Genomic DNA, 25,965 nt, shown 5'->3' on the forward strand with positions numbered 1-25,965 from the left:
TGAGCACAAAAGAAGGATTCAGAAGTAGATGGTCTATGTTTAACTCACATTTAGAGCCTTTAAAAGTTAAAGGAGTGCAACGAATGATGCCAGGACAAGCATTATCTACAAAGATAAACGAGCTCAAAATAGCCAGCAGAGTGCTGTCAGCCAGCAGCACCGGCGTGGACGTGGATCCTGGAACAACTCAGGAAGTTCCTTCCCACCAATCTTCCAGAGACTCATCTTAAAAACTTCAGAGCAGGAACAACAAAGAAGTCAAACCAAACTCTGTCATTGAAACAGCTGAAGGCCTTCACACAGACATTACATTAAGAGCTCACTCTTAGCTCTTAATGTAAAATACTTCAGGTATTTCTGAAGTCCAGACATGCCATGAATACATTCTCAGTTGCAGGGTCTTTCCCCTCAAGGAAAAAATCCCTGGAATACTCAAATACTCAATCCCTGGGCAATACCCAGAGTTTGTGTGTCCAGCAGGGGACATTTCCTCTCTGCAGCTGCAGGACAGCATCACCTCAGGTTGCCCTGGGAGGTTATGGATGCCCCATCCCTGAACTGTTCCAGGCCCGATTGGACAGGGCTGGAGCCTCTCTGCTCTGGAGCCAGTGGGAGAGCTGGGAATGTTCAGCCTGGAAAAGGCTCCAGGGAGACCTCAGAGCCTCTTCCAGGGCCTAAAGGGGCTTCAGGAGAGCTGGAGAGGGACTGGGGACAAGGACTGGAGGTACAGGACACAGAATGGCTTCCCACTGCCAGAGGGCAGGGCTAGATGGGATATTGGGAAGGAATTGTTCCCTGTGAGGGTGGAGAGGCCCTGGCACAGGGTGCTCAGAGAAGTTGTGGCTGTGTCTGGGTCACTGGAAGTGTCCAAGGCCAGGTTGGACAGGGCTTGGAGCAGCCTGGGACAGTAGAAGGTGTCCCTGCCCATGGTCTTTAAGGTCTTTAAGCTTTACGGTCCCCTCCACCCCAAATCATTCTGTGATTCCATAACTCAGTGACTCCCAAGTCCTTGGCTCCCCATCCCACTGAGAGGCTGATGTCAGAAGGGCACCCAAATGTGGGATATGAGGTCCTAGAGCAGGCACAGCAGTGCTGGGCTGTGTGTTCACCAATCCCCAGCCAGCAGCACGATGCCAATCCCACATCCAGCTCAACGCTATCCATGGAGCAGGGCTGGGGCTGCTGCCACACGTGCCCTTGAGTTCACAAACACAGCTGCAATACTCACAAGCAAAGGTGCATCTGCATCACTGCAGAGTCATGCAGTTTAAAAATAAAAGCTTGAAAATTACTTTCCAAATTGAAATAATTTAAATTAGAAAAACGATTTTAAGATGCGTATTTTGCAAAAATTTTCAGAGGGAGAAGAATCTCAAGGCAGTGAAGCAGTGGAAGTCACTTGGTAAGCACTGGGAACCAGTGTCTGATGAAGTGCCAACCCATCTTTCAAGCAGAATCCTTGTCTGCAAGTACAAAAGAACAAACATTTTCTTTTTACTTTGCTTATTTAGCTCAGTTCAATGACTGCTGCTTTCAAAGTTGAGAAATCAGCTGGGAATTCAGAAAGCAGGAAAAACAGTTTCTCGCTTTTAAATGAGGAATAAAAATAAGGTAAGTTGATGAGCTCTGCCAGATCTATGTTTTTGAAGGACAAGGTAACCAGAAATTAGGTGAAATTTAGCTTAGCAAGACTCACTGTATTTAATAAATGTACTTTAGAAGAAAAGCTGTATTTTGACAGAAGTGTAACACAGCCTTAACATCAAGTAAAACTGCACTTTCAACTGAATTAGTTTCCATCCAAATGGAGCTTGACACGATTTTAAATAGGAATCAGCTGGGAAATATGCAGGATTAACCATGTTCTAATTCAGCATGTAATAAATGTATAGGAAGCAATGTAATCGCTCAGGTTACATCCTGACACCTGCTACAAACCCCTGAAGTTCTCAGCAAAGCCCAAGACATACAAGTGCAAAACAGAAGGAAGGATCAATTATTCAAACCAAAGTTTCCTGCCTGCTCTTTAAACCACTTTGATTCACATCGATCCACGTGCTGCAGCGTTAACTTTGTACAATCCCCACCCTCTGAAGCCACACTCAGGTCCATGCAACATCCATGGGATGCATTTACTGGAGGAACAGAACTTCTGGAATGGATTTCATGGATCTTATCTCCCTGGGAGACAGTCCTACTTCTGCCCTGAGCAGCTGAGGGAAGGGGAGCAAAGAAAATGCTGGGAGAAGACAACAGCACAACCAGGGGAATTTGGCTCTTGAGTATATTTGAGGCAACAAATGCTTCATTCCTTTACAAAGAAACACACAAGTTAAAATCAAACCACTTTTTCTGACAACTTCCAAAAATATGAACTAGAAGGGGTTGGGCATGAGTTTTGTATCACATGGAGTATAAAAGAAATGTTCAAACAGGTGCAAGAAGTTGTTTAGAAATTATTAAACTGCTGTGAGCAAGCAGAGTTGGTCACTCCCATGCTAGGAAGCTGCAAAAGCAATGTCAAGAAATTTAGGGGGAAATTCACTCACTGTTAAGAAGTAGAGAAGGTTTTAGTCTAAATGAGGAAATAAGGCAATTGATAAAATTTCCTATCAGTTCTATTTGAGACACCAAGATGAGACATCGAAACTATCACAAGCCAAGGCCAGAGCTTTCCAACAGCCACATGGCAAACTCAAAGAGGATGAAAAACTTGAGGTTTTTGGTCAGGAGAGCTGTTTGAGAGTTTTATTTTAAAACAAAGGCCTGGTAATGTGCAACCTCTCCATGCATATCTGACTAAATATGAAGCAGCCTTGAGGAGAAGGACCTCGGGGTGCTGGTGGATGAGAGGCTGGACATGACCCAGCTGGGTGCACTCACATCTCAGAGCCCCCCATGTCCTGGGCTGATCCCCCAGAGTGGGCAGCATGGGAGGGGGAGATTCTGCCCCTCTCAGGTGAGACCCCACCTGCAGAGCTGCCTCCAGCCCTGGGGCCAACAGCAGAAGGATGTAGAGCTGCTGGAACAAGTCCAGAGGCATCCAAAGAGATGCTCCAAGGGCTGGAGCCTCTCTGCTCTGGGGCCAGGCTGAGAGGGCTGGAGGTGCTCACCTGGGGAAGAAAAGGATCCAGGGAGAGCTCAGATCCTCTTCCAGGACCTAAAGGCGCTCCAGGAGAGCTGGAGAGGGACTTGGAGAAACGGATGGAGGGACAGGACAAGGGGGAATGGCTTCCCACTGCCAGAGGGCAGGGATAGGTAGGATATTGGGAAGGAATTCTCAGCTGTGAGGGTGGGGAGGTTCTGGCACAGGGTGCCCAGAGCCCTGGATCCCTGGAAGTGTCCAAGGCCAGGTTGGATGGGGCTTGGAGCAACCTGGGATAGTGGAAGGTGTCCCTGCCCATGGCAGGGGGTAGAATGGGATGAGCTTTAAAGGCCCCTCCCCACCCAAAGCATTCCATGATTGCACAGCCTTGCACAGGTGAACACTGCAGCACTGCATGCCAAGAGCCACATCTGCAGGGACACAGGGCTGGCCATGGGGTTTGGATACATCCCATAGTATCCCAGCACTGAAATGGCCTGGGAGAACTGCAGCACTGTGTTTGCTGTGCAGACCACTTGCAGGGTATTTTCAGGGATGTTCTCCAATGGCCTTGTCTACACAAATTGGAAGGATTAAAGCAGACCTCAGAGCAATTTAAATAAATCTGCACAACCCAAGTGTCACTGTGAGTGCCTCAGCAAGCTTCATCTGAAATTGTCTCCCTATCAGCTTAAATTTGTATCTCCACACATAGGAGCCCTGCTGAGCACAGGAGGCAACACCCACAAATTGACCTCTAACCACTGCCATGTACAGAAGTAAAAGTAATTTACACCTGGTTGTAATTTCACCCGGTATAAGGCGTGTGTATATAGAAATACATTTTATGTAAATACAAATGCATTTGGGTGTATATAAAATAAACCCAAATACAGGAAAAGAAGCCACCCACTTGTGCTCCAAAACCATAGGCTTCTCCCAGCCATTCCATAAACCTCACAACCAAATCGACCTACTTTATGTTTTTATAAAGTCTGCAACTAAACCTTGAAATAAATAAATAATAAAAGGTCATAATTCATCATCCTGACATCAAATCAGCAGACTGGGACTCCAGTATATCAGAGTGATGGATATAGACTTGTTTTAAGGATGGTTTAGTCTGCATTATGCCAGAACATTTATTGTTGCCTTTAAGACTGTTTCCTTTCCAAGATGTTTCAAATAAAAGCAATAGTCTTCTTCTCCCTTAACTGCCTGTCTGAGAATCCACTATTCAGCAAAAACAATTTTCCCCAAAAAACCATGACTAGAGAAGCAACAGGACAGCGAGTGCTAGAAAACACAATTTCTTGTTTTTCCTTATTTTCTCTTGCTTGCCAGGTGATCTAATAACCACTCTTTGATGGATATCACGATTTAAGCCTCTCTAAGGCAAAAATCCTTCCTAATAAATGTCCAACCAGCACGAAATCTCTCCCTCCATCACTTATCACTGCTGACATTTTGCTTTGCCACAGAGGCAGAATGCTGGAGCACCACTTTCCTGGGCACCACTGTCCCACAAAGGACCACAACCAGTCCATCCAGTCCAGCTTCCAGCTGCTCTCTGTGACCCACACCTGCCCTCTTGCCTCTCTCACTCTGCTTTTCATGGGATGAGATAAAAAAGCTGTTTTATCTCTCTAAACATAAACTCTGATCTTGTATCAAATGCTGTTCAATGAATGAATACACACTTTCAGTTGTGAGTCATATATACATATATATATACACACATATTTCCATCAGCAGAGCATACTCCAAATTATTCATTCTCATCTCAACCTCTGATGATGGTAAAACACATCAACTTTACAGGCACAAAGAGGTCTGACAACAACCTTAGATGTCCTGTCCGCCTTGGCTGCTGTGTACAACACTTCTTCCCTTTACCTTGGGTTGAGATCACATTTCTCAACCTTAAAAAAAGTCCAACTTTTTGCAAACAGCTCCACGGGCCACCCTGTATCTCACTAATACTACAAGACACAGCAGATTCATAAAACCACTCACCATTTTAGCCAGAACATTTTCTTAATTACAAATATTGATAAAAACCTGCATCGCTTCTGCTTCTCAGACAATCCCAGCAACACTGACAGCACTTGAGAACGTGCCCAGGAGACAGAACATTCACATTTGCTGCAATTATTTCAGGGACCTTTTCCTAATACCTTACAGTCCACCAAGAGACAGCAAGTCAGTACCACCAATATGGAAAGTTGCTGTTTGATCCAGATCTGAACGAGACCCCCTCGGGTTTGATTTCTGTTGTAAATGGTGCTTTGTAAGCACAACTGGTAATCAATTTGGAAAAGAGGAGAAAATGTAAAGGAATAAATTATCATTTCTACCTGCTTCCCTTGCTCTCCCTGCCCCTATCAGTTTTACAACCCTTGAGCCTGCTTGGGGAAGCAGACAAACCCAGGAGGGAGAGGAGCTGAAAAGCCCCAAAAAAGAGAGAAGGGGCTGCCAGTTCTGCCAATGCAGAGTTGGGGGATGATGTGTTCTGGAAATTGCCCCCATCTTCAGGTTGCTCCTATCACTCCTATCCCTGCTGCAAAACTGAATCAAATCTGTGAGTTAAAAGGGTGCAGGAAGCTGTTCACTAATGTGGAGGTATTTGCTCTTCAAATGAAAAAAAAGACAAAAAACCCCACAAACCACCCATGTTAGAGCAACCCTAGGTCTGCCTGCACCCCTCTTGTGAGAGCACTGTTGTATATCCTTCATTATATTTATAAACAGGGCTGGTTTTGTGTCACAGGCTGTCATTTACACTGACTTCTCCTTCTCTCAGCTCATGCCCAGGAGCTCCCTGGCCCGAGTTTGTAAATACAGATCTGTACAAACAGGAATAGATCCACCATCCTGCAATATGAGGCCGTAATTCCACCGGGGAAAAAGCGTGAAAGGAACCCCAGGTAATGGAATTGTTTGTACATATTCACACAAATAATCTCAGCCTTTGTCCTGACACTAATATAAAAACACAAGTCTTATGGAGCTTGAAATCTTCCCCTGGAGAAACAACTTTGCAAAAGCAATGGAAGAAAGCACGCTGGGTAGAAAAGGCTGCTTGTAGCTTTGCTTGTTATTTAAACCAGGCTGATTAATCTTTAAGATCCAGCAGCTTTTCAGATTTTTGCCTTCCCTCCCTCCCATATTCTATCAGTGCTTTAAAGTAACAGCACACCAAGGGCTCAGCTGCATCCACGGCTGAAACCCCAGCAGTTCATGTGAGAGCTCAGGCAGCTGGAAACGTGGGACAGAAGTGGGATACAAGGAGCACAAACCAAAAAAGAACTGGAATGTGTGAATCTCCATGAGATGCTTGAGTACAGCAACCACAGCCCTTCAGAAACCATGACATGGCAACAGGACAGAGCCTCAAGCTGTGCCAGGGGAGGGTCAGGTTGGAACATCAGGAGGAATTTCCTCACGGAAAGGGTGGTCAGGCATTGGAAGGGGCTGTCCAAGGAGGTTTGGAGTCCCCATCCCTGGAGGTGCCCAAGCAAGGCCTGGATGTGGCACTCAGGGCTCTAGGCTGGGTGACAAGGTGGGGATCAGTCATAGCTTGGATTGATCTCTTTAGTCTTTTCCAACCTTAATGATCCTGTGTTTTTAGGTTTTCCAGTTATCTTCTCCAACTGGAACCATCAGGGTTCGTGTCTAAGCTTTCACTTTGAAAATGAGATGGCAGGTCCTGGTAAAATTTGAGATTGACAACCAATATATTCTCAAAGCTAACATGTAAAAAAAAGTCTCACTCCAAAAATTTGATAAAAGATGCTAATATTGCTTTCATGTGCAGGAAGGTGGGAATGGAGGGCAAAAAGAAGATATTCAGAGAAGGAATATGAATGAACAGAAGGCATTTATAAGGAGCCCAGTACCTGGAGTGTGGCACAAAAGCCAGGCCACCCCCTTCCTGAAAACCTCTCATAGCCAAAAGCCCTGACTGTGGGGTGATCCACCCCATAAAGCTAAATATCTCTATAAATATTTTCAGGTCTGGGCTTTAAGAAGTGAAAGGTAGTCCAAGGAAGTCCTTCAGCACACCAGTGGGAAACCTAAACCTGGGTTATGTGGAACACCAGAAAAAAAAGGTGTAACAAAACCTCAGTATGAAGCACAGTAGAGAAGATTTCAACCAGGAAACAAGGCAAGTGCAGCACGTCAGTTACCTGAGTTACTTGGGAAATAAGGAATGAAGAGAGAGAATCAGACCACCATTAGTCACTGGGATATAACTGCACCATGTAAAGGCTGTTTGCCTCTGCTACAACAAAAAATCCTGCCTAAACAATATAGATGCAATGCATATGTAGCACAAAACCAAGTTTACATAATAAAGGGAATATATATTTGCTTTGATCTCGAGCTGCCCCATAAATTTTTAATAACAGCTGTAAAACAGAAATCTTTGGCTAGAAATCCTCAGCAGCAATGAAATTTAAGCTCCCTACTCATTACAGGTTAAGAAAACTCATTTCCAATCCATTCCTTGTAGAACTGTTACCAACTTCTTACAAGGAGAAATGCAAATGTCATTCTAAGCTATTTATTTGCAGATTGTTCTCTTCAGCCTGGCTCTCTCCAAAACAGAGGGATGAGGGACTATTCAATCTGGTTTGTCATCTTTGGTCCTATTAGCAGAGGCATTGCTAAATTCAGATATCACAATCCTCTCATTTTATGTTTCATTGGAAGGATGCCTCAATCTGATTTTTTTTTTTCTCTACAGAGAAACTGTTAAACCAGAAGTACTAAAAAAATAACTTCTCTACCATGCACCACAAATAGATTACAGTTTCTAGTTCAAGTGCAAGGGGACAAAGAAACCAAAATCTTTTTATATGCAGACATTAAAGTGAAAGCAGGAAACAGACTTAACAACTGGCAAGAAAAAAACATTAACCCTTGCACTTTCAGAGATACAACTCACAGAACTTCCTTTGCTTTCAGCTCCTTCCCCCCACTGAAGAATCACCACGGTTGCACAGCACTTGGAACAGTGTGTTTACACATCCCCTATAAAAAATAACCTTTTAGGTAAATTAGGAGGCTCCAGAAAGCACAACTATCAAATACATTATCTAGAAAAAAAATTACAATGAAATAAGTATGAAATTCTTTGTTCAAGTCTTACATATATCACTGTATGCAAGGGAAATGTCACACAGCAGTTTTTAGGAGGAAGGGTTTTAGAAAACAGTATTTAAAGCCAGTATTTGGGGGTAGAAAGAGAACAGATGATTACAGTGCTGTGTGATGAGAAAGAGCGAGCTAATGGGATATAAAACTGCATACACTGGAGACAGCTTTACAAGTTAGAGAAATGACAGGCAAACAGCAATCACATCCACACCAAAAAGGCACTGACAGGTCAAAAAAAAACCTTCATTTTCTAAAGGACAACAGACTTAGTCCCTGCATATGAAGAGTACACAGAGCCAGAGTTAAACAGTAACTGAGGGTCCAAGAGATGTTTGGAGAGTGCCCAAAATGAAGAAAAAATTTTCCCTGCCCTTATTCACAGGGTTTGTGCCACTCTGGACACAGCCAGGTGTGTTTTTCTGGATCCATCAGGAATCCAAGCTGTGTCCTGCCCTCCCTCCCTGCCAGGGGTGAGCACTTGCAGGGCCTTGCTGGCTCAGAACTTTGGACACTCCCCTCATCACTTTCATCAAAACTATCCCTTATTCCAGTCAGATCATGAAGTTACACACCCATGCTCCCCCAACTGATTCCATGTGAACCAAGTGCCAGAGTTATTAAACAGCCCTGTGAACACACTGGTGAGGATGGGAATGGGAAGGACTCACTATGCAGCTCACAGAATAAATACAAATACAGCTCACTGTATTTGTTCATGCCTAAACTGGCACAGGACTGAACAGGATTGAAAGAAAAAGACAACAAAAAGAATGGAAGAAGCCAAATTGAAAAAAAAGGTGAGTTAAGTCAGAAATTAAGGACACTTTCTCACTAGGAACTGAACTAACATCTCCCTTCACAAGGGCTACCTGGCCTCCAGGTATGGGGAAAACACTGCAAGGGACATGGCTTGGGATCAAACACATCTGGACCTCCCTCTGGGTGGAAAAGGGGGGATATCAAGAACATCTGCAGCACACAGTGAGGGCAGCTGCAAGGATGTGCTGGGGAGGGCTCAAATGTTTGCCTTGCTCTTCCAGGCTCTCCTCAGCATCCACCACTGCACTATCCAGCCTTATGCCAGAGTCTAGGCAAACTTCTGATCTGACCCCAACAGCACATTTCTTCCACCTGATCTTAACTGAACTCAGTTCCTATGCTGACTTTTGCAATTCTTGAATAAACATTACATTACAGCTGCCCAAATGCAGAGTTACAAACCTGCACAGCCGTGTGGTGCTGCAGCTCAGAACCAGCTCCAGGCAGCACTGTCAGGACAGACCCTCTTATTTTTGTACTATTGCTGCCCTGCAAAAACAGAGCAGCAAAGCAGGAGCCTCACTCAGTCCTCAATTTCAAATTCTACCATGTAAAATGCCAATTAAACAACTGCATTTTAAGTCTCCCCTGTGCCAGTCATGGTGCCCAATCCAGTAAGAGATGATGTCTTTAAGAACCACAGTAAAACACTTTAAAAGCTTTCCTTTTCAAAAATAAGGTGAGAGAAAGAACAGGGGACGGGATGAAAAGCACAAGGATGCATCTCCATGAAAATTATCAGTTTTTAATTTCCCCCTTTGCACAGACCACAGAATTGCAGAGGCTGGACAGCATCTCTTGAGCTTGTCCAGCCTAACCCCCACCTTAAGTGCAATTTTCCAGTGCAACCTGCTCCAAAAATAACTGTGCAGGAACATGATGATCCACCTGGATTTAGGTTGGTGCTGGGGTAATGACTGGGCTACAAAAATACATCTTCCTACAAAGCCCAGCAGCCTCAGAGCCCTGGGGTAGGCATGGCCCAGCAGGGTGGTTTCTGAAACCTGAGGGAATGTTGCTTAATCACTTTTGCTTGGTGGCTGACTAAGGCCAAAACCAAAAAGTCAAGTCAAAACTGGGCTCAAGTTAAATTTAGAACTGGGAACTGTGACAGCAAATGGTACATAAATGGATACAAAAGAAAGACCATCGACAATAACAGGGAAAACAGGCAAGAGAAACTTAAGGTGCAGCATCAAAACACATAATTTGCAATTTCTCTGCTTTCTGCAAACACCAGTCACAGCCCAAGACTCTCCTCAGCAGCTGTAAGAGCACAGAGCTTGTATCCAGCACTTCCAGATTAATGCAGGAGAGTTTAGGAGGTCTGCCCAAATAATGTCTCCACACAATTATAACTCAGAAGTCATAACCCCTCCCTTTAATATTAAAGAAAAAAGAAATCATATTTGCAGCCAAAATGTACTGATAATACTGCAATGGCAGCATGGCCCTGAGCCTGCAGCCTTCTCAGAAGTCATTCTCATTAGAAGAAAACTGAAGGATCATCCTCTTCATCCAGTGATTTGCAGACATGTAACACACCCTGCTCACTGGAAGGCCAGCACTGTGGAATTCTTCAGGAGTGGGCAAGGGGACTTTAAGTGTTTCAATCCCATCCCTGTGCAGGTTTTATTTGGAAGAGATGGAAAGCATAAAGCAGAGCTGGGAAACAGCACCCAGAAAGACACCAGAGGCAAATTTCTGCCATGAGGGGTGGGGGGAAGGCTGCTCACAGTAAATTGTTTTGTCAGATAACTGGAGGGAAGGCCAATGTCTCCTCTGGAAGGCTGACAGTAAAGGTCTGTCAGAAGCAAAAACAATAGAGAATTAATTATTCTTAAATATGAAAGGACCTAGAACGCAGTGATCTGCTAATTAAAAACAAAATATCCACAATATAGTTCCAGTTCAGTTCTTGTGAGAGCCAACAGAGAGCAATCCCAGTGCCTCTAACGTCAGTAAGAGCTTGTTTTAAGGACTCATCCCTTAAACATATCAAAATTTAATGGAAATTGCAGATATTTAGTACTCATCTACTCCATATTCAAATATCTGAGCTCACACAAAATACACAAGAGAGCCTTCACCAACTCATTGTGTTTCAGCAGTTCTGGAAATCACTGAAAAGTAACTGGCAAACCAACTAAACTTCATTAGTGTAAAGCTGCTACATGAAGGCAGTTCTGGAGGGGCTCAAAGCAGTGAAGCTTTATTTTTGTTTCAGCTGGTCATGCAGTGGGTAAGAAGCAGAAAGCAGCTCTGATGTGCAAGAAGTTGCACAGACAAGCTCTGTGACAGGGAGAAGGAAAGATAAATTGTGACTTTCCGTGAAGATGACAACACTTAAAATTAAATGTCCTTGTCTTAATTTCTGCTCCCACATAACCAGTGGGTTGTGTGAGGGACAGAAGAAAATTCAGGTTTCTCCAGCCTACCTTTCCCACAGTGTTTTGTAAAACAGGGAGGGAGTAGAGAGGGTTTCCAGATAAATCAGGATCTGCAGGCATCCAACTGCAGGATCCCCAACCTTTTGTGAGAAGTTTTCTCTCCACACTGTCTACAAGCCATGCACCAAAAAAATCCCAGAATCATTTGGGTTAGAAAAGATCTCTGAGATCATCAAGTCTAACCTGTGCCAAATCCCCACCCGGTCACCGAGTGCCACATCCAGCCCTTCCTGGGACACCTCCAGGGATGGGGACTCCAAACCTCCCTGGGCAACCCCTTCCAATGCCTGAGTGCCCTTTCCATGAGGAAATTCCTCCTGATACTGGAAGTGCTGGACAAGCATCCGTGCTGAAACACAAAGCAGAATGGAAGGGTTGAAATCCACCCTCCCTGAGTGTCGTGTCTCAGCATGGGCTAAAGGGAAGCAGCTCTCAGTTTTTCACACTTGCAATATCCCAGTTTGGAGAAGGTGCCCACATCCTTTGCTCCAAGCACTGGACAGCAGCAATTCCTCTAAGGACAAGCAGAGGAGATGGCCATGACAACTCCACGGTCACTGACTCCCTTTTACCTGCCAGCTCACGAGTCAAACACCTTTAAATTAGGAGGGACATTTACTGAGGGACATTCATTGAGCCTTTCTCTGAGCCACAGACACTTTAGAGTGACTGACACCACTCTGAACACCACTGGATACCCCGTGCTCGGGGCTTAAATCTTCCCCTAAAGCTTTCATTTACCACTAAATTTAAAAAAAAAACCAAAAACCCAAAATCTGGAGCTTCAGCCTCTAGCCAGGCAAAGGCCTGAAGAGCAGCATACCTGCATTCCAGTTTCCACCCTGGGTTATTAGCCAGACTGTTTATAAAACAATTTTAAAAATGCCAGCTTTTATGTATTACAGTTTTATTAATCTTGAATGATACATCATAGGTGCAGGATGCATAAAAGGGTTACAGAAACATGGTTTGCATTTTAAAATGCTTTAGTGAAAACAAATGAATTCTTTTTATTAAATGAATTGAACCTTGCTGTGTCCTCCACGGAAAGATTTCAGTATTAGTGAATCTCCTCCCTCATTGCTCTTTTTTCCACCTTATGTTAGGGGAGGAAAACAAGAATTTCAGCATTTACAGCTCCCAAATGGTTTCTCAGTTTTGAATTAAATAGGCTGTGATATGAACTATCTGAATACACAGAAATAAAGGAAATATTCTCTATGCACATGCATAAGAGGCTACTTCTGTCAAAAACCAAGTTCACTGTTTCATCAGACTCTGGTTCCATGTGCTCAGCCAAGAGTGACAACCACCACTCCACTGGTTTGACTTGATTTGAGATATTGGCAGTAGAAATACCATGCTGAGGTTCTGTTGGAATCCATTACAAGAACAGAGGCATTACAGCAAAAAGCTTGGGCTTTAGAAAAAGGCTTTTTTATACTTTAACCTATTTAAAACCAAAACTTTTTTAACAAAAAAAACCCCAGATTTTGAATTCTGGTTATTAACTCAGGTTTGGGTGTAAACAAAGAGAAGGTAGAGATGCTTCATTGCTACTTTTATCAGCCAACTTAGCCAGCAATCAGCTTTTATTCTTATCAAAGATACAGATGCATCCATTTGCCATTAAACAGATCTGTTTCCCACTAACTGGACACAGCCTCCAGGCTCCAGATAAGCAGGGAATCTGCCTTCCAGCATCCAGAGTACAGGAATTTCAACACCTTCCTGGAGAAGCATTTAAATTGATCATTAGTGTCAACAAATACAATCCAAATGGACGGTCCCAAACCTCTTTGGAAGCAGACTCTTTTCTGCTTGTTCAGTGTTTAACACCCTGGAGGCCCAGTTCTAGCATTGCTGCCACTTTAATCTTCATTTTAACTATTTTATGAGTCATTTGTACACCAAGGTAACCCACCTAAGCAATCAAACACAACGACTCAAAAAAGATCTGGATCCCAGTTTTCTGGTTTTACAAGCCTCAGAGGGGAAAGTAGATAATACCTGAACAAGTTCCATGTTTCAAGCCCAAGGTTTTATGGAGGAAGGGGAGAGAGGGAGGGACGATCTTTCCATAGCACTGCAATGCCACAGGAAAGCACCACGTTTAATGTAATCAAAGCCCTACACTGCAGCCATATGGAAACAATTTCAGTCAATAAACAACTCCTGCAAGAAGACAGCAGAGGAACAGGAAAATCAGATCCTGATTTAACCAGGAGGCAGGAGAGCTGCTGGCTCAGCTCAGAGGCTGCCATAACATGAAATATCCACATCCACCAGAACTCCACAGCTTTGGGTCTTCATCGCTTGCTTTCCACTTCCACACCTCAGAGTGCAGGAGTACAAATGGCACAGCTTCTTCCACAGTTTCCTTCCCAGCCTCCAAGATCCTGTTCCTCAGTGCTCTCCCCTTTCTTCTCTCTTCCCAATCTTTCCTCAAAGCCTATCACTGTGGCCAGCTTCCCACTCGCTAGCCAGAAGGGAAGCAGACACCCCAAACTTTAGATACTCACCCGACCTCCCTGCAATTTATCTGCCTGGAATTTGCAGGTTTGAAAACAAGAGATTTTTCTCAGAGAGCAAATCCATAAAAACACCTAACTTGAAAAAAAAAAAAACACCAACCTAAAACACCACACATTTTACTTCTTCCTGTTAGTGGTATTTAAATGAGGTTTGGTTTCAAGATTCCACATTATCCAGGATCCTAAAAACCAATGGCAAAAATACTGCCTCTCCTGCAGAAGACAACATTCCTGTGCACTGCTGATTACAGCTGCAATACCGAGGGAGTAAAAGCTAAATCAGTTTGGGACAGGAAAAGGGAAATTCAAGGGAACAGCCAGCAAGCAAAGGCAGCTGCATTTTTAACAAAAAGCAAGAAGGCACAGTGCTATGAATAAATCAGAATTTCCTTGAGTGTGACAGAGGAGTGACACCAGTATTTATGAGAATAATGCCCATGAACTGAAGGGTAATTCACGAGTGTCTTCAGAAGTAGGTGCTTGGAAAGGTGGGAAGTTCATCACTTCCACAATTCCACAGGATCTTGCAGCAGATGCACCACAACCACCCCAAAAACGCTGCCATTTTACACTTGAGGACATCCAGGAAAAAAAAAGGCCTTGGGATGTTTCTCTTAACAACCAAAGTGCAAGAGTCAAGGTACCTTAAAAAACAAACACAGTACCAATAAAAAATTTTAAACCCTAGTAGCTCTCTAGTGGAAGGAAAACCCACTGGGAACAACTGGGGCAACTTGCCTTTGTCACATGAAGCACCTTCTAATTCACCAGCAATAAAAGATGATTCCCAGCAAACCCATTAGCAGGGGAACATTTAAATCAGCCTAAAACCCATGCACCAAAGAGGCCTTTCACCCCAGGCCAAGTGGATGTTTCTGTTTCACCAGAGCTCAGCAAGGGGATGGAGCAAAGCTGTAAGCTGGGTATCCATCCAGGCAGAGAACAGGAAAAGTAAAATCTGTGTTGTCCCAGTAAAGAATTACCAGAACAAGGACACCGGTAGTGCCAGTCAGCACGTTTTAATGGCAAATGTCTTGATAAAGGACTAACTTTGTTCTTTTGAGATTACAAATGCAGTTGAGCACAGTCAAGTGCACGCACAGAGCCTACTCTGGTGCTGGTGGAAACCCACACTGGCTGCTTCATATCCGAGAGCTGTCAGTCAGACACTTCTTCATCTACTTCCTGGGATTGCATCATGCTAATTTTTTTTTTTTTTTTGTCACTAAATTTAAGGTCTGATGCAGCTCAACATTTTTATCACTGCAGATAAAAATCTGTGAGTGACACCAGGACTGTAGCACAACAGGACGTTATGAAGAGGAAAGGACAGCAGGAGAAAGGAGGCAGAAAACCTGCCTTAAGTTAGCTCAGGAAAGCCAAACCCATCAGAATACAAAGGCTAATTTATAATCTAAAAAATGCAGACTGTAACTACTAAATGGCAGACTTGAGTAAAGAATGTCAGTGCTGGGGCAGCGAGGCTCATGAACAGGATTTCCCTATGCAAAAGGGCTCCTGGGAACCCTTTCAGTGGCTGTGCAGCAAAAAGGGCTAAGGGCACACCTCAGAATTTGGTATGGATCAGGCACAGGCTGGAGCAGGCACCTTTTTTGGTCTCCACAATGTTAAAAATAAATGGAGACCATGAAGAATCACCGGATGATCTGAGTGCTGGAGAAAATGCCTCAGAGTGAGACTTAAAAGCTCAACTCTGTTTCCTTATCTATCAAGTAACTTGATTATAGAGTGTAAGTACCTTCATGGCAAGAAAGTCCTGGATACTAAAGAGCTCTAATCTTGTCAGGAAAATCCTAACAAGAACCAGCGGCACAACTTAGACTAATTCAAATTAGAAATCAGCCTCTTATAACTACCAAGAGAAGTGATGAGCCTGAAATTACCAGTGATGGACACTCAGGGCTGGAAAGCTTTCAAATTGTTTTTAGCCAAACATCATTTACTGGTCTCAGTTTCAGAGTAAATGATTAAAATTTAAAGGCCTGTGATACAAAGCATATAAAACATATCAGGGAAGGCAATTTAATTATCTGTTCTCGCCTTAAATTTTATGAATCTCCAATATGTTAACATCACTCAACTTCTGTGGACCAGGAAACTAAAGAGGGAGGAATAAGTTTCAAGTTCAGCAAGTTCCCTCTTTTTCAGACTTATCACTAAACAGCACCACTCCACCAAGCAGATGGAGCTCCCATGAAATACAAACAGGGAATGACCAGCTATGACGTCTGGAAACCACATGTAATGCAATTTAGTTGGGCAAACTCTGAGCAGCTACTTACTCCTCCTACCTGGGCCATGAAAAATCAGTATTAGCTTACATAACCAGTTCTCATTCTGAGTAACTACACCTCTGACATCCAGGGCTATACTCCCAAGAGCAGCAGCACCCATTAACAGCCAGCCAAGAATCTCCACATACCTCTTAAATGTAAAAACATCTCAACAGCCCTGAAACGATTATTTCCATACTCCACACCGGAACAGGGTCAAGTCAAAAAGTTTGCCCTGGGTCATAAAATAAAACCTATGGTAGAGCCTAGAAAGGAAATTTCATTGCCAGGAAGAACTTCCCAAGACTCGAGCACCACTTCCATGTCAGAGCTGCTGCACACCCAGTTGCTCAAACCCCCAAAACGCTGCCAGTTAAATCACAAAGAGATTTCTGGTGAAAGCTGACATTGTAATCAGAGAATCTGATCATGGCAGAGAAACTGTCCAAAGGAAAGGTCAGAATAAATATCCAAGCAGGAACAGCACTTGTATTTGATGAACTAACTGACTGCTTTCTGCTGCCATCAGTAGCACAGAGCCACGGCAAGAACAAAAAGCAGATTCAGTGCTTGCCTCAGAGCTCAGAAGGAACGGGCAGCTCAAAATGCAGGAAATGACTATATGCTGCACTTCCCAATTGATAGGGCAAGGGCTTATCAGAAGAACAAAACTGGCTGTTCACAAGGCCACTGAAAGAGTAGCCTACACTATTGTTTCAGTGGTAGTTATCCATCCTGCTGCTGGACTTAAAAATTCTGAGGAAGCAAAAAAAAAAAAAAAAAGACTTCTTAAATATTAAGTTCAGAAGTGGGGAGAAGAATGATACCAGGAACTCAGGACAAGCAAGATTCAACTGGGGGCAGAGCCAAACATAATTAATAGAATTTTTATGCCTGGCTTGTAAATTCTTTCCTCAATCCAACATTAAAATCCCATCTACCACCACAGCAGTGCATGGGATTCATGTAAAATTAATAAAGCTTAAAAATACAACTTATACATATGGAGAACAAAAAGATGCCACCTCTGTACACGAAGTAGGTGTCAAAATTTGTTTCCTCAGGCTGGAAGAAACTCTTCCCTGGAAGCAACACTCCACCCATTGGGCAAATGGAGACTGGAAGCACTACCTGCCAGCATTCCATGGACACACACACAAAGTGGGATCTTTGTCAAGCCCTATTACAGAAGTGATTTAGGTATATTCATGTACAACCTGCTGGAAGGGCTCTGTTGGCAATGAGTTTCAGGCTGGTAATTGCACTGAAACCAAGATGAGATGATGAAGTGAACATTCAGACGGAATTCTGTAGGAAAAAGTGAACTGACCTTCCAAAGCTCCTGGTTGGCTGCACAGGGAGATAAAGCAGAGCTCACTCTGTCAGGAGCACTACAGCAGTTCCCTGTTTTAAGAGCAGACTTTAAGTTCAGACTCTGCCTGCAGCTTTGATTTAGAACTGGGAAAGGGAAACCTCCACACAGATAGGGAGACTAACCAGTTATAGAGTATTTCTTTTAATTCATAATACAGCACATTAAAACAGCAATTGTTCAACCTGCTGGTGTCTGTATTAACATGGGGCTGAAGTAAAACAAGTAACAGACATGCCTGTGCATTCCTGACATAGATCAGAAATCCAACACCAAAAAAAATCCTATTAAATGAAGCAGAAGAAAAGCCATACAAGAGAGAAGGGAATCCCTCACAGTCTTGTGAGAAAGTTTGCTTTTCACCTGATGGAAGGTGGAATATAATGGATTTAAAAGCAAGAAAAATAACGGAGTAAGTAAGGATGAGAAGTGTCAAGCCACAGAAGTCAGCAGGATATCCTCCCATCACCATAAAAAATAATCTCTGGACTTAGATATTCTTAATGACTGCATGATGACCAGCAAATAAATTCCTTATAAATCAGTATATAACAAATGGGGAGGAGACACCTGTGTTGAAGTGCTGCTGCCTCAGTCCGTGACCTTACGTGAGTCACTCGGCCCTCGTGCCTCAGTCTCTCCATTTGTAAAACACCAATACCTCTGTCAAGCACTTCCAGAGATTTACCAAGAGAGGTACAAAGTATTGTTTTGACATGGAACAGCAAAGGAGGGCAGTGGCTCAGCCAGAACAATCGAGTGGGAGCCACTGGAGCCGTGCTGCTCTGGCCAGCAGAGGAGCTACAGCCATAAATCGATCAGCCCTGATTAGGTCGGGCTTTACAACACTGTAATTGTCACAGCAGTGGCTCTGGGACTGTGACATGAGCCCTGAGCTCAGTGGTGTCACACAGTGAGCCTGCACCAACAACAAACCTCTGCCTAACCCAACTGCAACAGCAAAGAACAAGAACTGCCCAAACCCAAGAGACTTTTTAAGGTTATCAAGGATAAAAGCTTCTCCACGTGCTCATATGACCACAGGATAACGCTGTGTAAGCGCCCAGTTAAGAGGGGAAGGATATAATCAAGAGCATGCTTAAAGAAAGGAATATATTCACATGAAATCTGCAGGCACAACACAAAAATAAATGTGTTTCTCACAGTGACAAGATGAAATTTTCGGTTGGTCAGCGACTACAAAGCTGATTCTCTACTTCTGGCTGTGGACCACATGACAGCCTCAAATACATAAGAGCATTTTATCTGCCAGCTTGCAATGAAGACCACATAGTTAATAGTTTGCAACCTCCTTTCCCCCAGAAGATCTTCAGAGTTGAGTAATAAAATTCCTCACATGATTTCAATGAGAGGGTTCACTTGTCAGGGGCTGTTTGGAGATAGTATCATATGTCAGGGAGGTGCTGCTCAGATCAAGTTTTCCAACCTTGTGTTTTCAAGGCTCGACTTAAAATGAAAAAGAAAAAAAAAAAAAAAAAAAAAAATTCAGGCGATAAAGTTTGAAAGTGGAGAAAAGAGAAATAATCTCTAGATGTTATTTTCAAAATGTCAAAGCTAGCCAATTAATGAGAGGAGGAAGAAAAACTGATTAAAGCCCTGACAAACCCTTGAGATCACAGACTGATTGCGAGTTCTGCTGCAGACTCCCTGTAGGAACCTGGGCAAGTTGATCCCTCTACACCTTTGTTTGCCACCTGCGAGACGAAAAATAGCACCTTCTTTTCATATCCTGTCATTCTTGCTTGTATTGTTCCCCAAATTAAAAGCATTTGTCAAAACACTTATCTTTAGCATTAACCCTGGGAATTGCATTCACAGCTACCACACAACCCGTTTGCATGACTGAGTGTTCAGATACCAACTCTTAGCACACTTTGCTACCCAGCCATCCTAAATTTAATAGGAGTCAGAAGGGAGCTTTAGTCTAATTCAAGAATGCTAAAATACAGTTTATTACTAATCTTACAAAAAAAAAAAAAAAAAAAAAACAGCTTTAGGGTTACGAGTTACACCGACACCCCCCCCTCAAAAAAAAAAAAATCAAATTCTCCTCCTTATGTCCTAAAAATCCTGCTGTAATCACAGTATTGGTCTCACTGCATCGATAACCCACAAGATCATATTATCAGCATAGGTATAATTAAAGCCCAATCCCACGAGGACATGCATGCAGAATCCAATCCCTGCTCTGTTAAAATCAGCATAACGTGAAATAAACTTTGGGGACTTTAGAATCAAAGCTGCATGAAGTTATCGACAGGAGGAACAAAGGCATCTGGTTTTTTGCAGTACGATTCTTAAGCTGACAGTATTTTGATTTCAAAATCTGAAACTTTGCAGATGAAAAAGAGTTGCTACAAATGCCAGTACTGTAGCCTGTCATTCTGTAATGTCCTTAAAAGCTCTGCACAGAAATCACTGTGAAGTACAAGTTGCTTTCTTTAGATTAAAATGTGCTGCTGTTTCCTGAAAATTCACTTGGTTTTGAATATATACAACCAAACACCTTCTCAGATCCCTTGGTATGAGGAACAGTACAGCTTCCTCCTTTCTCATGGTTCAGTTTCATTGGAACTCCCAATTCTCCACCCAAAGACCCAAATTTCACCCCTGCCCCACTGACACACAACACAAAAAGAGCTGTCCCAAAAGTTAACAACAGAACAATTTTTGACAGTCATGCTTAATAAAAATGCATTTTATTAAAAAATAGATTAGTATTAAAAATTAATGTCACAGCGCCAGTCTTTTCCCAAATCCAGACCACGATGAAAAAACATACCAAACACTCCCATGAACCTATGGATTACCACTATAAAGTAGACACTTTATAATAATTTAGTTTTCAAAACACTGCACAGCTATCAACTTCCAATATCCCTTTGTAAGAGACCAGTAAGACCCACAGAGAAACTGCCTTAAAAAAGAGCTCCCTGCAGCTGACAGCAGCTACAGATTCCATGGAATTATCAGAATCACAATGCTAGAGAGATGCACATTGTCCAGAAAGGTCAATAAACCCAAGGAGTTGTTTGACACCGTTCAGTGAAGCAGTTCTAGAGAAAACCAGGCCTCATTCACACAGGATTTTCTCCCAGATTTCCTTACCCCTCCTTAAAAATCCTGCCGTTTCACCTAGGGTAGCATTCCTGTAACCCAGCTGGCAGCCTGCATACCACAATGTCGTCTAGACCTGCTCGGAACAGTGGGATGACACAGGAGTAAAAATGCTGATGCCTGTTCTGGGGCTTGCACTGGTGCTAAGGGAACGAGGGGAGGAAGAACAGGCAGCACGGAGTGAAACACAAGTTCCTTGTTCCCAGCCTCCTGCCCAGGCTCCCCGGGTAATTCTGTCAACCAGACAGAAAAAGTTGTCGCCGTCGCAGGGCTAAAGAATAATCTTCACATAAGGGAAAAAGAGCATTCCCAAATCCCAGTTTTCACATACAGAAACAAACCCTGCCCTTCCCCAGACCGGTGCTCCCCGGACATGCAGATAACAAATGCATCCCTGCACAGACAACATTTTCCATCCCTTTCTTCCTTCTCCCCTCTCTCCATCTCAGAGATATTTTCTTAGCAATTTGGAAGAGAAATGGTAAAAAGGGAGATGCAAAACACAGAAATAAATTAAGTTTGTTCTCTGCTGTTGACGGATTTAGTCTTAGCACGATGGGAGGAAAAAAAATGTTAGGAGTGATAAATCCATATATACCTACTCCAAACTACACCCTGCTTCCCAAGGGACACGGTATAATGGTAAATAAGTATAGATGCAGTTCCTACTAATGAGGCAGGGTGCAGCAAGGCCAAAGAAAATGCAATCATCTCGGGGAAAAAAACTGCACAGGACTCCTCCTCTCCCATCCATGGAGGAAATCAAATGCCAGCTGCACCATCCCAGGAAGGAAGCAGAGCCTGTACCTGATGAGCCCTGCAGAAATGAGCGAGTCATATCACGGGACCCGAGCAAGCACTTCGGGCTTTCGCCAGCCCACAAATCGTCTGCAGAGCACAATTCCTCGCTCCGGTATTTTACATGGCATCATTCATGCGAATTGTAGGGGTATTTTTCCCCAGTGTCTTCTTTTTTTCCTTCCCTCCATCCTCACTAGTTTGAAGCAGGGAGACGATCAGCGTTCCCTGGCCATCGCTTTAACGCTTTCCTCCCTACAAAGTTTAAATCTCGGCAGTTTTTTGTTCATAAACATTTTGTACTTAAAAGCCACCAAATCACGCTCCCAGTGTTACCTGAACAAACTGAGACAGACCCGACTCCACGAACATGCTTAAGCCTTCATTTCCTCTTCCTTCTTCCTTCCCCACCCCCCAAAACAGCAATTTTTTTTTTGTCCCTAACACGAAAGAACTGGGGAAAAAAACAGCACGTCCAACCGAGGCTTTTCCAGACCTATCGCGAAGAACAAAATGCTTCCGAAGAAGTGCTCTGCAAACATACCAAGAGACACTCCACCAACTAGGGAAAAAAAAAAAAGAAAAAAAAGAAAAAAAAAGAAAGGAAAGAACCCATCAGACAAAACTGAGGTCGAGGAACTCGGCGGGGTCTGGCTCGGATGTGTATTCTGCACCTAAACACACTCGCATCTTGTTTTGTTTTAACCCCGAAGCTGAGGCAAACACTAAACACTCCAGCAGAATGTCCGGCCGCTTCCCCCGACCGCTCCTGCGGTCAAACCGTTCTGACCCTAAACCATCCCGGACACGGGACACAAAAGCACTCACCCGCCATCCCCGTTCCCCACCTCTTCCCAAGAAGTACAAAACAAACAAGAGTCTGACACCCCACCCAAGTTCTCCTCGCACATTTTGAGAATGACTTCCCTCCGGGTCCTCGTCCTCCCCCACCCGTTCCCACGTAAAACTCCAGCACACCGACACCCTTCGGGGGTTCCACGCCTTTGCCCTCCCCGAAAGCCTCCCGAAGCCCCGGGAGCTGCCAGAGAGATCTGGCAGCCCTGGGAGTCGGCGGGGTTCGGGGCCCCCCTGAGCCCCGTTCCCCGACCTCCAGCAGCACAAAGCTCCCGAAAAGGAGCCCCCGGAGCTCTCGCACAGCCCCACTCAGGGCAGACCTCCCCGGCAGAGCGAGGGGGCCCCGTACCCGGCTCCATCCGCACAGGTCGGAGCCTCCCTACTTCCCCAGCCGTCCCCGGGGGTCCCCGGGACAGGGAGCGCCGGGGGTCCCACCAGCCCACCCCAAAACTCCGCGGCGAACAACACCTAAACACCCCCAAACCGCAGCACCCACCCAGGCTGAGGGGGCTCCGCGGCCGCCACTCCGTGCCCCACACCCGGGAGATGGGAGGAATCAGAATAAATATACAAATGGCAGAAACAGCAAACCCCAAAGGTGCCCTGCCCTCCCGCTGCAGCCTCCCGGGGACACCTTCCTCCTCCTTCCCCGATCCGGGGCACCCGAGGACCCCCCAAAGCCGCGGCTCCAACTCTGCCGCCCGTGCTGAGGGGCTGCCCCTGCCCACCCTTACCCGCCCCCGGCTGCCCCCCTCACGTACATCCCGTTCTCCGGCTCGGAGCGACTCCCGGCGGTGCCGGCGAAGGGGGGACCCCTTCCCGCTGCCCTCCCTCCCTCCAGCCCACCCACCCGCCCGCCCCCTCCCCTCGCCGCCACCGCCGCCGCTCCCCCCCCCGTATCCCCCCTCGACACTCACCTCTGGGTGCTGCCGGCGCCTCCGCCTCACCATGGACCGGCGGGACTGGGGGGATCCCCCCGCCCTCCCCCGCCCCAGATTGAGGGGAGATTACCGGGGGGCGCGGAGGGACGAGAACAATAGGGGGGAGGAAATCCCTCAGCCCCCCCACGCCCCCCGAGGACACAGCCCCCTCCCCGCCCGGCGCTCCTCCTGCCGCTCCCTCCTCCTCGCCCGCTCCCTCTCTTTTTTTTTTTGGGTTTTTTTTTTTTGGCTCAATCACACCAGACCGACTGTCTTTGTCTGTCTGACAAGCGCCATGTTGATATCAACATCCGAGCCCCCACCTGCTGCAGCTGTGAGACCCTGGGACTTGTAGTTTCCCCCTCCCCAGGGTGACGGGAAGACCCGCGGCGCCCGGACTACAACTTCCAGCATGCCGCAGGCGCGCGGCGCGCCAATGGGGCGGCGGGGCTGCTCTCGGGGCGGACTACAACTCCCGGCATGCGTGGGGAGGTCATGACGTTATCTAGGGCGGAGGGGAGGCGGGACTACAACGCCCATGATGCCCCGGGGCGCGGCGCGGTGGGGCGGGCAGGAAGGGGGGGCAGGATTGTCCCGGTAAATAGAACCGGGGGACGCGATGAAGCTGGTGAGTGCCCGTGGCGGGCGGCCGTGAGGGCGGAGAGGGGGCTCGGCCTTCCTCCGATGGCGGGAGGGCTCCTGGGGTCGCCTCCAGGCTGCGCAGTCTCAGCCTCGCCGAGCGTGAGGGGAAACTGAGGCGCTGGAGAATGGCCTGAGGGAAAAGGGTGGGGGGGAGATGCTGAGGGAGTTGGGGGGGAACTAAGGGATAAGAGGGTGATAGTGGGGCGGGGAGGAAATGCTGAGGAGTTGGGGGGGGGGGGGAACTGAGGGATAAGAGGGTGATAGTGGGGCGGGGAGGGGCTGAGGGAGGGGCGGGGGTCGGCCCTGAGGTGTGGGGGAAGGCGGGGGTCGGCCCTGAGCGGGGAGGGTAAGGGAGGGGGCGGTTACCCGCGTTTGAGGTGTTGGATGGCATCAAATCTTAGTAGGGTCCTGGAGGAGGAGGAAATGTTTCTCAGCCTTCCTGGCGTTAAACATGAGTCCGGCGTGGAGCTGTGCCCCTGCACGTGTGGCTTCTGCTGGGCTCTGCGAGGAACGTGAATAAATGCCCGTGGTTTGTGATAAAGTTTTCCGTCTGCAGTGTGATAATGTAGGGAGATACTAAAGAAAAAATAAAATAAATCAGCCTGGAACAGCTTTGCCAAGGGTGCATCTTGCTTCTGACAGGGGTTTTGGTTCTGATATTACAGTCTTCTGTCAGAAAGTACATGACCCATGATATTGGTCTTGTCTCTTGAACTGTTTCACTTTCCTAGAGACCTGGGATTCAGGACCTGCTTTGTTTTCCAGGAAGAACTTTTTCACACAATGTGCTGCAGTTCTTGGTCTGGAGGTGAAAACCCAAGCAGTTTTCAACGTACCTGAGCATAATATTTGATTTATTTAATCTGAAGTGACACCGTTATTCAATTTAAGATTGTCTCTTGGTTTTGAGACTGAGCAGTGTGTTACAACAAAGCTTCATAGAAGTAAATTTGCTGTTTTAACACTTCTAGGAAACTGCTCTTCATGGAAGTGTGTACAATTAATTCCAGAGGCAGGTGGTCAAGGAGCTTGATCCTGCTTAATCTTACCTGTGTGATAAGGATCTGTCCAGGGATGAATATTTCCAGTGGGACAGACTCTGCACAGTCAAGCACTTCTGGGTGTGATTGTAGAGGCTGATAGAATTCAGTGGGGAAAAGCAAACTGGAAAATCATTACGTAATAAAGACCCCAGTGGAAATGCAGAGCTCTTTTAATGTTTAGAGTCTTGCATGGGGACAGAGAGAGGGAAGGGGTAGAGAGGGGAAATACAAACTGTCTGGAGTCTGTATTGGAACATTTTTAGACCTGTTTTTAAATTCAGTTACTGAGAAATATTATTCAGTTACTGAGATTCTTCGCCTTATATTTCTCTGGAGATATGTCTGAATTTAGGGTTGTAAGGAGAGAAGTCAGATGCTTTTTATCCTCTTTTCTCATAGATTTGGGTTGAGTTTGGAAGAATAGGGTGGAGGTGAGAGACTAGTGGAATGTTCCCTGTCCGTGGCAGAGGGGCTGGGATAAGATGAGCTTCAAGGTCCCTTCCAACCCAAACCATTCTGGGATTTTGACTCCAGGTCTGATTCAGAATCCATTGGAAGCCTCAGTCTCCCAAAAACTCAAGTGTGCTTTGACTCAGGCAAGCCTCAGTGCTCATTTCCCCCCCAGATTTTAAGCTGGCATGTGATACTAATACTGGAGGAATGCACTGCAGGATTTGTTGGCTTCACTTGGAATTCCAAGCTCTGCCTTTAACCTGCACAACTCTGAATGTTTTGGAGCTGCAAGTTTGAGCCACCATCTCCCTCGTCTGTCACTCTGCCCTCCACGAGATGCTCATGGCATGGGATGTCTGTGGAAAACCTGCCTCTCCCAGGCCCTCAGCATCTGGAATC

At 45.4% G+C, this 25,965-nt stretch overlaps 2 protein-coding genes across 10 annotated transcripts in view; one reads left to right on the forward strand and one right to left on the reverse strand.

Annotated features, from left to right (window-relative positions):
• The window catches only part of HMBOX1 (homeobox containing 1), a 118,596-nt gene extending 94,826 nt beyond the window's left edge, over nucleotides 1-23,770 (reverse strand). For 7 of the 9 annotated variants that reach the window (XM_050972507.1, XM_050972502.1, XM_050972504.1 and 4 more), the window contains exon 1: nucleotides 23,426-23,738. The gene's annotated coding sequence lies outside the window, so the exon portion shown is untranslated. The other 2 variants (XM_050972500.1, XM_009096232.4) reach the window with 2 other exon arrangements.
• A 186-nt stretch (nucleotides 23,771-23,956) lies between these two features.
• The window catches only part of INTS9 (integrator complex subunit 9), a 59,642-nt gene continuing 57,633 nt past the window's right edge, over nucleotides 23,957-25,965 (forward strand). Inside the window, exon 1 of the mRNA XM_050973195.1 lies at nucleotides 23,957-24,056. Within this exon, the coding sequence (XP_050829152.1) occupies nucleotides 24,048-24,056 (9 nt within the window). The 5' untranslated portion in view covers nucleotides 23,957-24,047. The remainder of the gene's footprint in view (nucleotides 24,057-25,965) is intronic.

The sequence above is a fragment of the Serinus canaria genome, chromosome 3, assembly GCF_022539315.1.
Source record: "Serinus canaria isolate serCan28SL12 chromosome 3, serCan2020, whole genome shotgun sequence".
In the NCBI taxonomy this organism is placed as follows: domain Eukaryota; kingdom Metazoa; phylum Chordata; class Aves; order Passeriformes; family Fringillidae; genus Serinus; species Serinus canaria.